The sequence below is a fragment of the Anas platyrhynchos genome, chromosome 2 (genome assembly GCF_047663525.1).
Source record: "Anas platyrhynchos isolate ZD024472 breed Pekin duck chromosome 2, IASCAAS_PekinDuck_T2T, whole genome shotgun sequence".
In the NCBI taxonomy this organism is placed as follows: Eukaryota; Metazoa; Chordata; class Aves; order Anseriformes; family Anatidae; genus Anas; species Anas platyrhynchos.
In genome coordinates, this window is record NC_092588.1 from 42,452,284 (window position 1) to 42,466,060 (window position 13,777).

At 48.1% G+C, this 13,777-nt stretch overlaps 1 protein-coding gene across 7 annotated transcripts in view; it reads right to left on the reverse strand.

Moving 5' to 3' along the window:
* The window catches only part of KCTD1 (potassium channel tetramerization domain containing 1), a 97,614-nt gene that overhangs the window by 64,272 nt on the left and 19,565 nt on the right, over positions 1 to 13,777 (reverse strand). The window contains exons 1-2 of one of the 7 annotated variants that reach the window (XM_038174656.2): positions 2,373 to 2,493; positions 8 to 198 (exon numbers count right to left, since the gene is read on the reverse strand). The exons of 2 other annotated variants lie outside the window; for them this stretch is intronic. Coding sequence is in view for 2 of the 5 variants with exons in the window: in XM_027452198.3 (XP_027307999.3) it covers positions 199 to 2,127 (1,929 nt within the window). In the remaining 3 variants the exon portion in view is untranslated. Of the gene's footprint in view, positions 1 to 7; positions 2,285 to 2,372; positions 2,508 to 13,777 lie in introns of those variants that run through there. 4 more of the 7 variants (XM_027452204.3, XM_027452203.3, XM_027452198.3 and 1 more) reach the window with 4 other exon arrangements.

Consider the following 13,777-nt stretch of genomic DNA (forward strand, 5'->3'; position numbering starts at 1 on the left):
ACGGTACCTGGGCACCTCCCCGCGGGACGAGTGGGGTTTGGCCGGCTCGCGGGGGGCTCTGGCTGCCCAAACGCTGCCACCGGCCCTGGGGGAGACGGGCAAGCGAGGGGGGAGCGCAGGCTACGTGGGCCGGGGTGGCCAGCTCGGGGGTTGTATTTATCTCTATTTTTTTCCTCCTCCTCTCCTTTTTCCGGTTACCTGTGTGGGGGAAACAAGAGCAGGTGAAACTACTGTGGGTGAGGTGGTGCTTCTGTGCCCATTGGCTTCGGGGAGGAGGTGAGGCAGGGGGTCGTGTTTCACTGAGACCACCACCACGGCGGGCGCGGCGGCGTCCAGGGGCTCGGCGGGGCGGCGGCAGAGTCTTTTGGGGGAGGCCGAGGGCCCGCAAGCGTCGCCGCCGGCCGCGGCCCCCGCCGGGAACACTGCCTCGTAGAGGGCACGCTTGGCCGGGGCCACCGCGGCCGCTTCCGCCTTCACCGGCGCGGCGTCGCCGTCTTTGGGCAGCACGTAGGGGTTGGCGGCGGGCGGCCGGGGCCGCGGCCCGCCGTTGAGGGCGGCGGGGGTGTAGCAGCCCCCGCCGGCGGGGTGGTGGAGGAGGTGGTGGTGGTGGTGGTGGTGGTGGTGGGGAGGGGGGTGGTGGTGGTGCGGCGGTGGCGGCGGCCCCCCCAGCTTGGTGCCAATGCCGGCGATGCTGTTGAGGGTGGCGATGGAGACGGCGCCGATGCAGTGGTTGGTGTAGGTCTTGGAGAGCTTGGCCGCCTTGGAGAGCATCTGCATGCGGGTGCCCAGCAGGTTCTTGCCGATGGCCTTGTTCTCGTACCAGGTGATGTCGCCCTCGCTGCAGTGGTCCCGCGGGCGCTGGAAGAAGGCCTTGCAGAGGGGGTTGCGCTTGGAGAGGTACTTGACGAAGCTGGCGTAGGGGCAGAACTCGGTGCCGGTCTCGTACATGCGGGGCAGGTTCTCCTCGTCGCTGCTCTCCGCCCGCTTCTTGCTCCAGGAGGACGAGCGCGACTTGTGGTAGGGCCCCAGAGCCTTGAAGTAGACGAACTTGCGGCCGTCCTCGTCCACCGCCAGCCCGAAGGAGTCCTCCTCCAGCTCCCGCTGGTTCTCCCGGCCCCGCGTGCAGAAGTACATGCAGGTCTCGAACCAGACCTTGTTGAGGAGCCCGAAGGGGCTCTGCGTGCTGAAGACGCTGCAGGTGTAGAGCTTGCGCAGGTCGGCGCGGGTGATGGCCTGCTTCTGCACCACCGGCCCGGCGCCCTGCTCCTCCAGCTTGCGGATGACGGCCGCCAGCGTCAGGTTGGCTGCGCGCAGCTCGGGGTCCTTGGTGAGGTCGAGGGTGCGGCAGTAGGGCGGCTCGTTGAGGTAGCGGTTGAGGGAGCTGCGGATGCTGATGAGCGACGACTTGGAGTAGAGCTGCCCGCTCTTGGAGCGCGCCTCGGCGTAGAAGGAGCGCAGCACCCGGCACAGCGCCCCTTTGTCCATGGTCTCGAAGTCGGGGCTCTGCGCCTTCTCGCTCAGGTACTCGCGGAAGATGCGCACGGCGTAGCGGGTGGCCAGCCGCGTGTTCTCGCTCAGCCGCGCCCGCTCGGGCCGCTGCAGCAGCAGGGCCGCCTCCAGCTCCGCGTCCTCCGACGGCGCCCCCGCGACCCCGACGCCGCCGCCGCCGCCGCCCGCGACGCCGCCGCCCGCGACGCCCCCCGGGGCAGCGCCCGCGGCTCCCCCCGGGGCCGCCCCGACGCCGCCGCCGCCGCAGCCGCGCTCGGTCCGGCCCGGGGCGGGGGGCAGCGGCTCGGGCTCCTCCTCGCCGTCCCACTCCAGACCCATCTCCTCTTCCTCCTCCTCCTCCTCCTCGTCCAGCAGCAGCCCCCCATCGGCTCCGTCCTCCTCCTCCTCCTCCTCCTCCTCCTCCTCCTCCTCCTCGTCCCCCGTTATCTGCACCTCCCGGATCTCATCCTCCTCCTCGCCCTCCTCCTCCTCCTCGCCGGCGCTGCAGTAGCGGGGCGGCCGGGGGGCGCCGCGGACACGGCCCGGCGGCCGCTCCCCCGCCTTGTCCCCAGCGCCCCCTCCGCCGCCTCCGCCGCTCCAGTCGCCGCCGCCGCCGCCGCTGCCAGGCATTCTCGCCATATTGCCGTCTCCCTGCCAGTCCTCGGGCTGGGCGCATGCGCTATATTGGACCGCAGCGCCGGAGCGCTTTTGTGTTTTAATGACCTTCAGCTACCGGGAGGCAAAGCCGGGCTCTTAAAGGGAGCGCGCTCCCAGCGGCGGCGGCGGGGAGCAGACGGGGCGGGACGGGGCCGGGATGGAGCTGGGACGGAGCCGGGATGGGGGCTTCGAGGTGCTGGGGGGGGGGGGGGGGCGCAGGTACTCACCGCGCCGCTCACCTCGGGGCCGTCCCGTCGAGCCGCGGGGAACGGGCGAGGGGGGAAAGCCGCCCGGCCGGGGCTCCCCCCTCGCCCGTCCCGCTGCGCCTCGCCCCGACGGCTCCTCCCCGCTTCTTTATGGCTTGCAGATGTGGCTCGCTCCGTGCCCCACAGCCCCGGAAAGACACTTTTCCTCCGCACGGAGTATGGGGGGGGGGGGGGGGGGGGGGAAGGATGAACACACGTCGAGGCGGCCGGTCCGGGGAGGTTTGGGGGTGGGGAGGGTTGGGAATGAAAGGAGGGGGGAGATGAAAATCGTTGTCGGGATTTTGCCAGCCCGGAGGTGTCGCCCCGAGGTCTCTCTTTTCGCTCTTCCTCCCCCCTTTTATTTTATTTTATTTTATTTTATTTTATTTTATTTTATTTTAATTTTGTCATCCCCAACAGCTAAAAAAGAAATCCCTGTCCTCAGCCGGGATGCGAGCCTCACGCCTCCAAACACCTCGTCCGTTCAACTTTCATCAACAATACCAAAAAAAAAAACAAAACAAAACACAAAAACCCCAAACAAACACCTCGTCCTCATAACTTCAATAAACAATACCAAAACGAAAAGATAAATACCCGAAAACACCGCACACCACCCCGCACGGAGCCCTCCGGGCTGCCCTCGACGGCAGAGCCCCGGGGGCGGCCCCGCGACGCGCACCTGGGGCGGGCTCGGGGCTTTTTGGGGCTCGGGGCTGCGGTGAGGCGGCTGCCCCCCCCGCGGGGCTTGCGGGACCCCCAGGAAGGTGCGATGCGGGGAAATGAGGACTTTGGCAGAGGGGAGTCCCCGGGGAGCCTGGCTCTGCCCTCCGCCGGCTCCGAGCATCCCCAGGGAGAGCCGTCGGGGAGCTGCTTTACCCTTTCCCCTTCCCCGGGAAGGGGACGTGGTCGGACTGGGACCCTGGACGGGACCCCAGCAGCTCCGCAGCTGCTCAACCCGCGCTTTTTCAGAGCCTCCCCCATTCCCCGGCCGGCAGATTTTCTCCTCTTTGCTCCGTTGGAATAAATATTCATTACCACCACCGGGCTACACCTGAAATTAAAGTCTTAATTGCAGAGCTGCCGGCCTGAGTTACCGCATTTGGGGTTTACTCATCCGTAGGCGATTGTTCAGCACCGGGCACCAGCCGCGGGGTTACCGTGGGTCGGGGGGGGCTCAGCACCGGTCCCAGCCCCGGTCCCGGTCCCCGAGCCCCGCGGCCGCCCCCGACGGGGCGTCCCGGGCAGCGGCTGCCCTCGCAAGTCCGCGCAAAGGGGCAGGCAGAAACGATGCTCGAATCGTCGAGCAAACGAGGCCAATTCGAGACAAACAAGCGCTCCAGGAAGAGAGCCTGCCACTCCCAGAAAATAATTGAAGAGAAAGCCGGCACTGTTACACTGATGTAAGCCCGGAGTAATTACACGGAGGTCAGAGTTGTTGCATGCACTGAAGCAGTTGTACTTGCTCTGTAGTTTGACAGCGGATTATGTCGATGGCATATATATATTCTATTTTTTTTTTCCTATGCACATAAAGGGCATAGAAATCTCTCTCTCCCTCCCTCCCCCTCCCCGCCCCCCGTCATATGGTATTTGCAACCCAACACTGAGTCAAAATCTCTAAGACCTTCTGATGAGGTGGACCAGATGCTGAAACTGACAGCTATCAAGCAGAAAGACCATTAAAACCTAAATGCCCCAAACGAGCTCCCGAACTCCCGTAAGGAGCTATAACAGCCCATCCCAGGAGACACAGAACTGCAGGGCTTGCAGCGTATACGCTTTCTGTGGAGATCTGTTTCCTTTATTGTTCCAGGAGATGCTAAAAATGACGTGACTGGCAATGACCTTCGAACTTGATTCTGTGTATGGATCATAGAAGGGGTGATGCCTTTCCCTTTCCCTTTCCCTTTCCCTTTCCCTTTCCCTTTCCCTTTCCCTTTCCCTTTCCCTTTCCCTTTCCCTTTCCCTTTCCCTTTCCCTCTCCCTGGTTTTCAGAGCCACATGAGCACTAAAGGTAATTGAACTTTTTTTTTTTTTTTTTAACTTTAAAAAAAGATGAACACCAGGTTGACAGCTTCTGTACTTGGATGTTCATTTAATCACCATTTCCTGATTACAGGAGGTGAACTATGTTGACAGACTTGGAGATGAATATGGAGCCAAGTATACTAATAGTAAGTATAAAGGACATAAAGAACTTGCAGTGAGGTTGGAGGGGAAAAATATATATGGAACATCCATATTACACACATCACTGGGAAGCACCTCAACAGCCAGGGGGAAATCAGAGAGTAGCAAACGAGGTGTTTAGGGTGCTGTAGGCGACCATAATTGGGTAGACACCCATATAACCTATATACCTGTATAACCTATATGAGTATGTATATGTGTGTATGTGTATGTATATATATGTATGTTACTTGCATATACGTGTGAAGCTGTCTATCTCTCTCGGTTCCTAAAGATAAAAATTAGCCTAGTCAGTTGTATTCCAGAAGTCTAAATCCTATTGTTCCAGCTCTTGAGCTACGCCAGGTAATCGAACTGCATTCCACAACTGCCAGAGTTGCACAAGGTTATCTAATTGAGGTTGGCATAATGACATTAAACTTAAATCTACCCCACCCTCCATGTCACTAATCAAAGTTTTATCCTGCGGAGCGCTCCACGTAGGCAGAGAGAGCCTTCTCCCCTCTGACTTGAGGTTTGGGGCTGATTCTAATGTGAGCTCTGTCCACACCATAAGAATGAGTTTCATTACTGCTGTCAGCGAAGAAGATGTAATTACCCACAGAACACTAATAATGCACCTGCCCCGCTAGTGCTGAAACTCTAGACCTGATTTTCCTTCCTTTCATATACCTGGGGATCAGTTTATATGCAACAAAATTAGCATTCCAGGTTAAAAAAACAACAAAAAAAGACCACTTTCACAGTCAGTTGGTTTACAATAAAGGTAATGCTTGTAACCATGCTACCAAAGAGTTTCAGGCCTTTCCTCACATCTTTTTCAAGCTCCTCTTCCCCCTGGCCCCTGGTCTGGCTCCTGGCAGGCATGGAGCTTAGTAGAGCTGCGGTCTTTGACAATTAGACCATTGTACTAAAGCTCTCCACAGCCTTGTTCTCCTTCAGACAAGCACAAGCTACTTCTCCTGTAGACTCCGTAAGTGGTTATTTGATTTAGATCCATCTAAGGCTTCCCAGTTCTGTGTTTTTCTGTACATATTTCATCATGAAGCCTCACTAAAATGGAATATCCCCCAGAAGACAAGCAGCAAAGAAAATCCACTGGACTTGCTTGTTCCTTGGGATCCAGGCTAGACATCTAGAAGAGATTTGCAAAATCGATGTTTAAAACAAGCTTGCTGGTTAACCCTAAGGCTGACCACATGGCACGGTGCTGGGAAAATAGCTTTTCTCCATGTACACTTTTACTGATAGTTTAAATACAATAAACATGTTCTTAAAAAGTGTTAATATGTTCTCTAAACACAAGCTATTTTCCCCATAGAGGCAGGCTATGCAGAAGTTGGTATGAGAAATCCACACTGACACTATAGAACTTGAAGGCAAATAACGCTTGCGACTCCTGGAAAATTCACTTAGGGAAAAAGCATGTCCTAGAAATCCTTCTCCCACCCAGAAATACTCAGTTTTTAGGCAAGCTCTTTTAGCATTTCAGAATTGTCACTTCAAAATGTTGATACCATATTTCTTTTATTCTTTTACTTGCATATATGATATTTTTAGTTGTTTCATTACTTCCTGATACTAGGGACAGTCGATACTGACATGCTATAATAGATTTTAAATATCTTTTAGTTTAATTTTTCTTTTTTTTTTTTTTTTTAGAGTAGTGGCTCCTGTCTGTGTGGCAATGAAACAGCTTTATATAACTCAACAAAGGAGACATTGATTAAGAAAAGCAATGATGTATCCATCAGAGCTAAGTTGCAGCTGTTCTTAATGAATTTTAAAACAGGGAAGCTATTTCACCTATTAGATTGTCATATTATGAAATGTTAGCAGTAGCTGTGCATATCAAAGTGCCAGCTCCTACCGACACGTTGTGAAACGTGAAGGCAGCACCAAACCACCCCCCTCTCCAAGCCCCATGCAGTGAATCGTGAGCATATTGCAGCGAGTGTGCTCACTTTTTTTTTCCCATAGGTACTGGCCATTACTCACTTAATCTTTTTTTTTTTTTTTTTTCCTTTTACAAAAGCAGTGTTTTTGTTGCTGAGGACACGGCTCATTTTCTGACTGCTCTGTTTCCCAAGTAAAATGAAGAAAACCCAAGTCATCATCTTTGCGAGAAAGCATGTGCTTAGTGCTCGGGAAATTAAAAGCCAAGACTTTGTGAATTGTTGTTATTTTCAGTGTCAAGCAGCTGGAGCAGTCTTTGCTTCCAGAAGCACAGACCACTGTCAGACAGCTTGCAGGGAGTCAGGTAGTAAATTGCATTGCACTGCACAGAGGTTTTAAGGGGCTTTTAAAATGTGCTGGAAGTAGGTTGCCAGGAGATATATTAATCTTTTATTTATCTGTGTTTGAGCTTGTGTTTGTCTTTGCTTCTGTGGTGATGACGGCACTTGAAACAAATTAGCTGCTCTGTAAGGCACGGCTGGTACAGTGGCTCCAGCAGTTGTGCAGTCATTTGTAGGAACTGCTGACGCTGAGCAGTCCTGTACGGCAGGGACATAATATTTGTCCTCTGCGGAGGGAAGCAGCTCTTCCCGTCCAGGCTGATAATGTAGGGTAGCTTTCAGTCCTTCTCAGCAGTGTCCATAAACTCTGTGGGGTATGGAGATGAAGGAAATTTGGAAGGACCAAGCCAGTAACTTGGAGAGAAACCTCAAAAAAAAAAAAAAAATCCCCGTGAAACCACAAAGCCTCGTTTATAGGTGTTGTAGTCCTGTGGAAGTATGGGTTTTCACTTTTTATAGTGCTTTTAGTAGTATGTAATGGAGCATAAATTAATACTGTATTGGATATGGACTTCTCAAAATCCTATTTTCCGTTCATAATCTTGCAATAAAAATTTATTTTGAACTAAGAGCGGAGGCTGGAAGTCAAACTGGGGGCTGGATGAAATCTATAAATTCAGTGGGGAATGAACAGTTATATGGCAGCCAGGCTTCTTCAGAAGATTTCTGAAACATTCTCAAAAAAAAAAAAAAGGAAAAAAAAAAAGGAAGAAAAACTCAAGCCCTTACAGTTTAACAAACAAAATGTTACTTTGGAGACCGTGAAGAAATGCCACTTTCCAACTTGTTTCTGTGCTGTGTGGGTTCTGCTTTATCTTGTTTATTTTCTCCATCCCTAGCAAATGAGCTGGAGCCTCTGGGTCTCTCCGAGGTGGGGCTCAGCTCTCCGACTCCCGCGTGGGGCCAGAGGTTGGGATTTACACCCAAACCCCCTCATTCACGCCAGGCTTTTCTCAGGGCTTGGGGTCCCCGGGGCACAGGGCAACAGCTGGCTTTCAGCACAGCCTGGAAAAGGGAATCTTCCTCCCACCGCCAGCTCATGGCTTTAGAGCCTCTTTACACCATGAATTCACAGTCAATATACTTTTGTTTTGACTTAGTGACTGAAATAAACTGATTATTCCCCTTTTCCACCAGTATTATGTCCGTGTCACTGTGGATTTGGAAATTCCTTTTCAGGTATTTATGTAGCAAAAACCACAGCACCAATGACCTGTCTGCTTGGATTTTCTTCCCTCGATTGAGTTGTCTCAGCTGGGCTGACACAAACCCCGTTCAAGCAACTTTAAAACTGGGTGAGTTCAAACGGAGCACACAGAGAGTGTCACCAGCCTGCTCACGAGTGTCAGAGCCCTGCACAGGCTGTCACCCAGACCCACCTGCCTGCTGCTGGCTCAGGACATTTAATTGGATGTTGTACAGCCTAAACCAGGAGCTGCTTAGCACCTGTTTATGCCCCTCTCTTCATTCACCCACGTTCAACTTGGTAGGATGTTGGCCTGTGCAATTTTTTGCACTTATTTTCTTTTGAACTGTTATCTGGTCACAGTGGTTTCCTGCCCTAACAATGAGATTCCACACTCCCTTCTCCACGTGTGAGATGCTAAAGCCTCTCAAGTTATCCTGGTAGACCTAAACGCACAGGAACTGTCCGCATAAGGTTTGTATCACAGACTGTGCTGACTATAAAGCAGCATTTTAGCAGTAGGGAATAAATTCATACATCATTTGGAAGAAGAATAGAGGGATAACAAAGTATAGCCTGTTTATTGCCAGCCCTTGCCACGTCCTCTATCAGTCCATGATTTGAATCACATTGTGAAAATAGAAGTAGAACAGAATGAGGTGGAATATTACTAGATAAGCAGAGCTAACTGTGCACTGATTTTAACTGGACTGGTCCTTTATGTGAAAGTACTTTCACAAAGTGAATGAGTACGTGAGTTCAGATAAAAAATTGTAGCACTATCTTCAGGGTGTTGTCAGGACTCTCATTTGTTGCTTGAAGCCACTGACTATGGAGCAAAGAAGGTGCAAACTGCAATAAAAAGCTGTATTTTAAGTTTTAGAGCGTAAAGCCCTCTTTAAATAAAGCCTGGACAAATACACTAAAAAAAAAAAAAAATCAAAATTGTTCTTTTTTAAGACAAAGAAACCTTACAAGGTTTCACAAAAAAGACTGAATGCGTTGGTTATTACCTCTCTTGTTTCCCCCCTATCAAATATTACTAAAGCAGATGAAAAATACCTTCTCACAGCTGGTGAGCATCAGTATTTTGTGAAGGTTTGGCATTATGAAAATGTTACTTCTATAGCTGTTGAAAATGCTTAAATGTAACAAGCTTTTTGTCCATCCTTGAGGCGTATCTTGTTTTGAATAGCCTTGCCTTCTTATATTCATGAAAGATTAAGCTGTCCCCACTCCAAAGTTTCCTTATTTGGTGATCAAGGCTAAAATTCAGTTTCTTTTCACAGAACTGAATGTGTCACCAAATAAATAAAAAATAATTTAGAAAACTCTCAGCACTGGCATTTTGCACGTTCATGGACTGGGTCATCTAATTACAGGCAAGGAAGTTATTAGATAGCAAGGATGCTACTTCTTAGGATCAATGAGCATTGTTAAAATAAGCAAGAAAAAATGATAAGCAAAAATTATTATTATTTTTTTTTTTTTTGCCTTGGACAAAATGAGGTCACATTTGCAATTTGCAGTGCACAATCCCTCCATTAGCAATCTTGGCAAAGGTTTATCAAGTTATTCCGAATAATTTCCTCCAAGTTTCAAGGGTGTCACTTTGCCTGTTACAGGACAGTCCCTGCAGTTTACTCTGTGCATTGTTTACCTGTGCATTGTCAGGCTTGACAATTGGTGATTGGTGTCAAAGGAAAAAAGCAGTTTTTAAAATCAAAGCTTCAGTGTGGAAGGATATAAAGTGTGAAATCCAGACCCATTGCTTTCATTCTGGCTTTAGTAATCACAGAAACCTGCTGTAGGGCAGGAGTAATCTGCCAGAAAATTATTATTGAGCCCTGGTAACTCAGATATATGTGCAGACATGAAAATGTGGTTCTTAGTGCCAACTTGAGGTCCTGCAAGAACCTCACATGCCATCCTCCACCTGGCTTGCAAATATGCTGCATTCCAGCGTAAAGGAGAGGAAGTTTGTTAATTCCCAGGCAGCTGTGAACAATTTAATCTCTTTCCAGACAGCCCGGCATCCTATTCCAATTGTGAAGTTTCTCGGGGGATGGAGTTTGAAGAGTTGCTGAGAGATAATAGGGCCTTTATTCCAAGGTCATTCCTACGTGTTTGGCCTTGACAGTAACATCTTGATAGCAGGGCTGCCAATTCGCGCAGTCTCATGATAGAGTTTTTGGAGTTTCCTCTTCCATATGTTGGAATGGAGAGGTTGAAAATTAGTGATTGGAAGGAAGAAAAGCTTGAAACCTTGAATGACTGCTCCGTAAACTTTGGACATCAGATGGAGAAGCAGTTTGGTAATTTCAGAGAGGAGAAATCCCTGTGATATTTTTAAGATAATTTTTAAGATAGACTTCTCACTCTGAATACTCATTGTTGGTACTCCTGAGATTTCCTGAACAACATGCCCAGGAGGACTGAGCTGGTAATTTGACTTGTTTTTCTGGACAGATCTCTAAATTACTGACTTTTTTCTCCTCTCAAGACTTCTTTATATATGTTAAAACAAACACAAACAAACAAACACAATCAAAACAACAAGCAAAGACAAAACCAAACCAAACAAAAAACCCACCACAAAAACACACTACACCATCCAAACAGTGTGCAAGCCCTTTTTTGCTACCTTGTTGGGAAGACGTTTTGAAGAATCAGAAAATCACAAGGAGCTACCTCAAGAAATTCATATCCAGCTTTCTTCAAGCTCTCAGAACCAGTGACTTTGCTCAGGTTTTTTGAAAGTCTCTGCATTCAGAAGCGGTTGTAGAGGCATTTAATCCAGCTGCACTTTCAAGCAGGCTTGCACCTGATACGGTTTCCATGGGAGCTGCTTGGTGCTTAGCCATTTGCAAACATGGCTACTTATGTAGATAATTTAATTAGAGTTAGTGAACTTCTGAAAACCTGACCTTTGGTCTTTCTGGCACACTGGTAGATGAGTGAAGGAAAATACATCTTTTCTGTGCTTTACCTACCCTGCACCTCCATATTAGCCTCTAAAAGCAGCTAGATGTCACTTTTGGGACTATTAACAAAACCTCTCAGTTTCACTGTATTTTCAGCAACTACAATTGGATTATTCTGCCCAGCTGTAGTTATAGTATTTAATTAGCTCAGTTCTTTCTATTTTCACTGTATTTCTCATATTTTAGAGCTTTTCTTTTATTCAGCAAGATATATTGGGTTTGGATTACACAAAAATGTTTAGTAATATTCTCTAAGTAGTTTTATCCCATCGGAAAGTAATGACATTTAAGTATTTAGGAATCTTAGTCAACTGTAAAATAGAGAGGCAGAATTACAGGAGCTTTGTTTGTGAAGCTAAAGGGATCAAAGTATCTGGATTAATTTGTAACACTTTTGGGATGGGCACTTTATTTTAAAGGAACTTCTAAATTTGGTTTGTTAACCCATCACTCCAAATGAACTTGTCAGATCCCAAACAGCCAGGAATGGGATTTTGTCTTCTGACAAATGGGATTTTGTCTTCCAGTTTGGTCAACAATGCATGTAATAATTTAGGGCCAGGTAGAGAGACGTCTGTGAAATCCAAGAAGCTTGGTACCATTCTGGGAAGTCATCATGAGTTTCTGTTCTCAGCGGTAGGATCTTTACCACACTAAATCTACACAGCCACCCCGGTGTTGGGGAAAGAACACTTCTGAATGAGAAATGCACAGTCACTGCTCCAAGAACTTGCTTAAACAGAAAGATACCGACCCCCTGGAAAGCACAGGTGTATAGGAGATAGCAGAAAGTTGCCCAGTCTTCATCTCTTCCCACTTTCTGACCACAGACTGAGTTTTCGTGAATGCTCTCCCTACTGCCACGAACAAAGGCTCCTTCCTTGAAATGAAGCCCACCAGGCTGACAGGCTGATGATGAATTCCGGCTTTGTGCGGGCTCTCCGCATGGCTGTCCAGTCTCTTGGCTTTGTCTAAAGCTGGGTGACTTGTTAAAACAAGAAATACACCCCAAATGATACTTTTTTAGTATTTATTGACATTGTAGTGGAGTAATTTTAGGAGAATTTTGAAATAAGAGAAGTTTTGACTCTGAGTGCTTCAAACACAAAATCTTTCACCATAGTCTGAACTTAAGCACCATGATATTTATATTAATCTAGTCTCCTCCACATAGTACATCAGTAAAAATACATTTTTAAAATCAAAGGTGGTAAATACTAGCCCTGGTGTAGTTTCACCAAGTCTTATGAATAAACAACCATTTTAAGAGGTAATAGAGCTCTCTCCTACATGAAGGGTCTACCTTTCATTTTAACCTGAGAGAAAACCATTCCTCTCAATTTCTTCTGCTTTGCCAAAAGGACATAAAAAAAAAAAAAAAGTTGTGAGTGTTCTATAGTTTTGGATATGTTTTAAAATTTAACATTAATAATAGTAATAATAATCATAATAATAATAAACTAAGATGAAGATAGCTTAATATAAATAAGGAAACTGGAAAAAATAGATAAAAAACTTATAATAAAACTTCTGTTTTGGGTGACAGAAGAGGTTTATGCACTGCTAAATGAGGATCTTTTCCCTCAAGTGTATATAAAATGTCACTGACTCAACAGAACAGTATGCAGAAATGAGCAATAATTGCATTGTATTGGAATAGTGAATTTGAAGACAGTCAGCTGGATAATGAAGAAGAAACATTTGTCATGTGGAAGCTACCAATTAAAGCAAGGCACTACTTCAAGGATCATCCCAAGAGCAAGAAAAGGGAAAATCCTAAATCTAAGATCCCTGGTTGCACCTCTGCTTCCTACCATGAGGAGCAGACTCAAGTTCTGGCTTGACACAGAGGATCTCCCAACAAAGTATGGCTTGGCAAATAGGCTGGGCAAAGGAGAACTGAGCCTCAGCTGTCTGCAGACATCTGAGACCTTGTGGTGATCTATGCCATGTTGTTTGTGCTCACTGTGAAGTGTTGACACCTTAGGGGGAAAATGTTAGTAATCTGGGCACGAGAGTTAAAGACTTTCTGGTAGAATAATCTGCATTTTTTGGCTTAGTTTCCTCATGGGAGAAATAGGAAGCTCCCTTGTTGTGCATAGTCATTCAGCTTACCATTTTATTTTTAAATGACGTTCTCAGTAAACAGCAGGGATGCCAAAGCTGCTGATGTGCCATAATAACGTATGTGAGATCTTCATGTTCCCATTAATACAGAGCCCAAATTCCTGAAGATCTAGGCAAGAGAAGGAACTCTAGAACATCTCCCGCCATGTTTGCAAAACCAGACAGCTGGGAGAGCTCAGCTTGGGCTCATGACAACCAGTCTGACAAACAGTGACTTGTAAAGGCAGAACAGATAGAAGTACGACTTCACCATGGACATTCCTCTTGAGTAAAGAACCACCCACCCACCCAAACAAACAAACTAAAAACCGCTGTAAACCCAGACCAAGCAGATGACTGTTTTCTCCAACAGCATCCTCTCTTGATCCTGTTGACCAATGCCTCAGCCATTTCAGAGCAGATCCAACACCACTATGTATGGCTACTTTGGGTCAGCCAAGGAAAAGAAGGCGGAACAATGGTGAATGACAGGAGAAGGCAGAGGGGCTGGTGTTGGACCACAGAAGAATATGGACTGATTCTGAAATTGCTCTCATTCAGGTTGTTTTACTCCAACAGTCCCTGCGTGTCCTCTAGGTCTGTTGGAAATTATCTGAACCT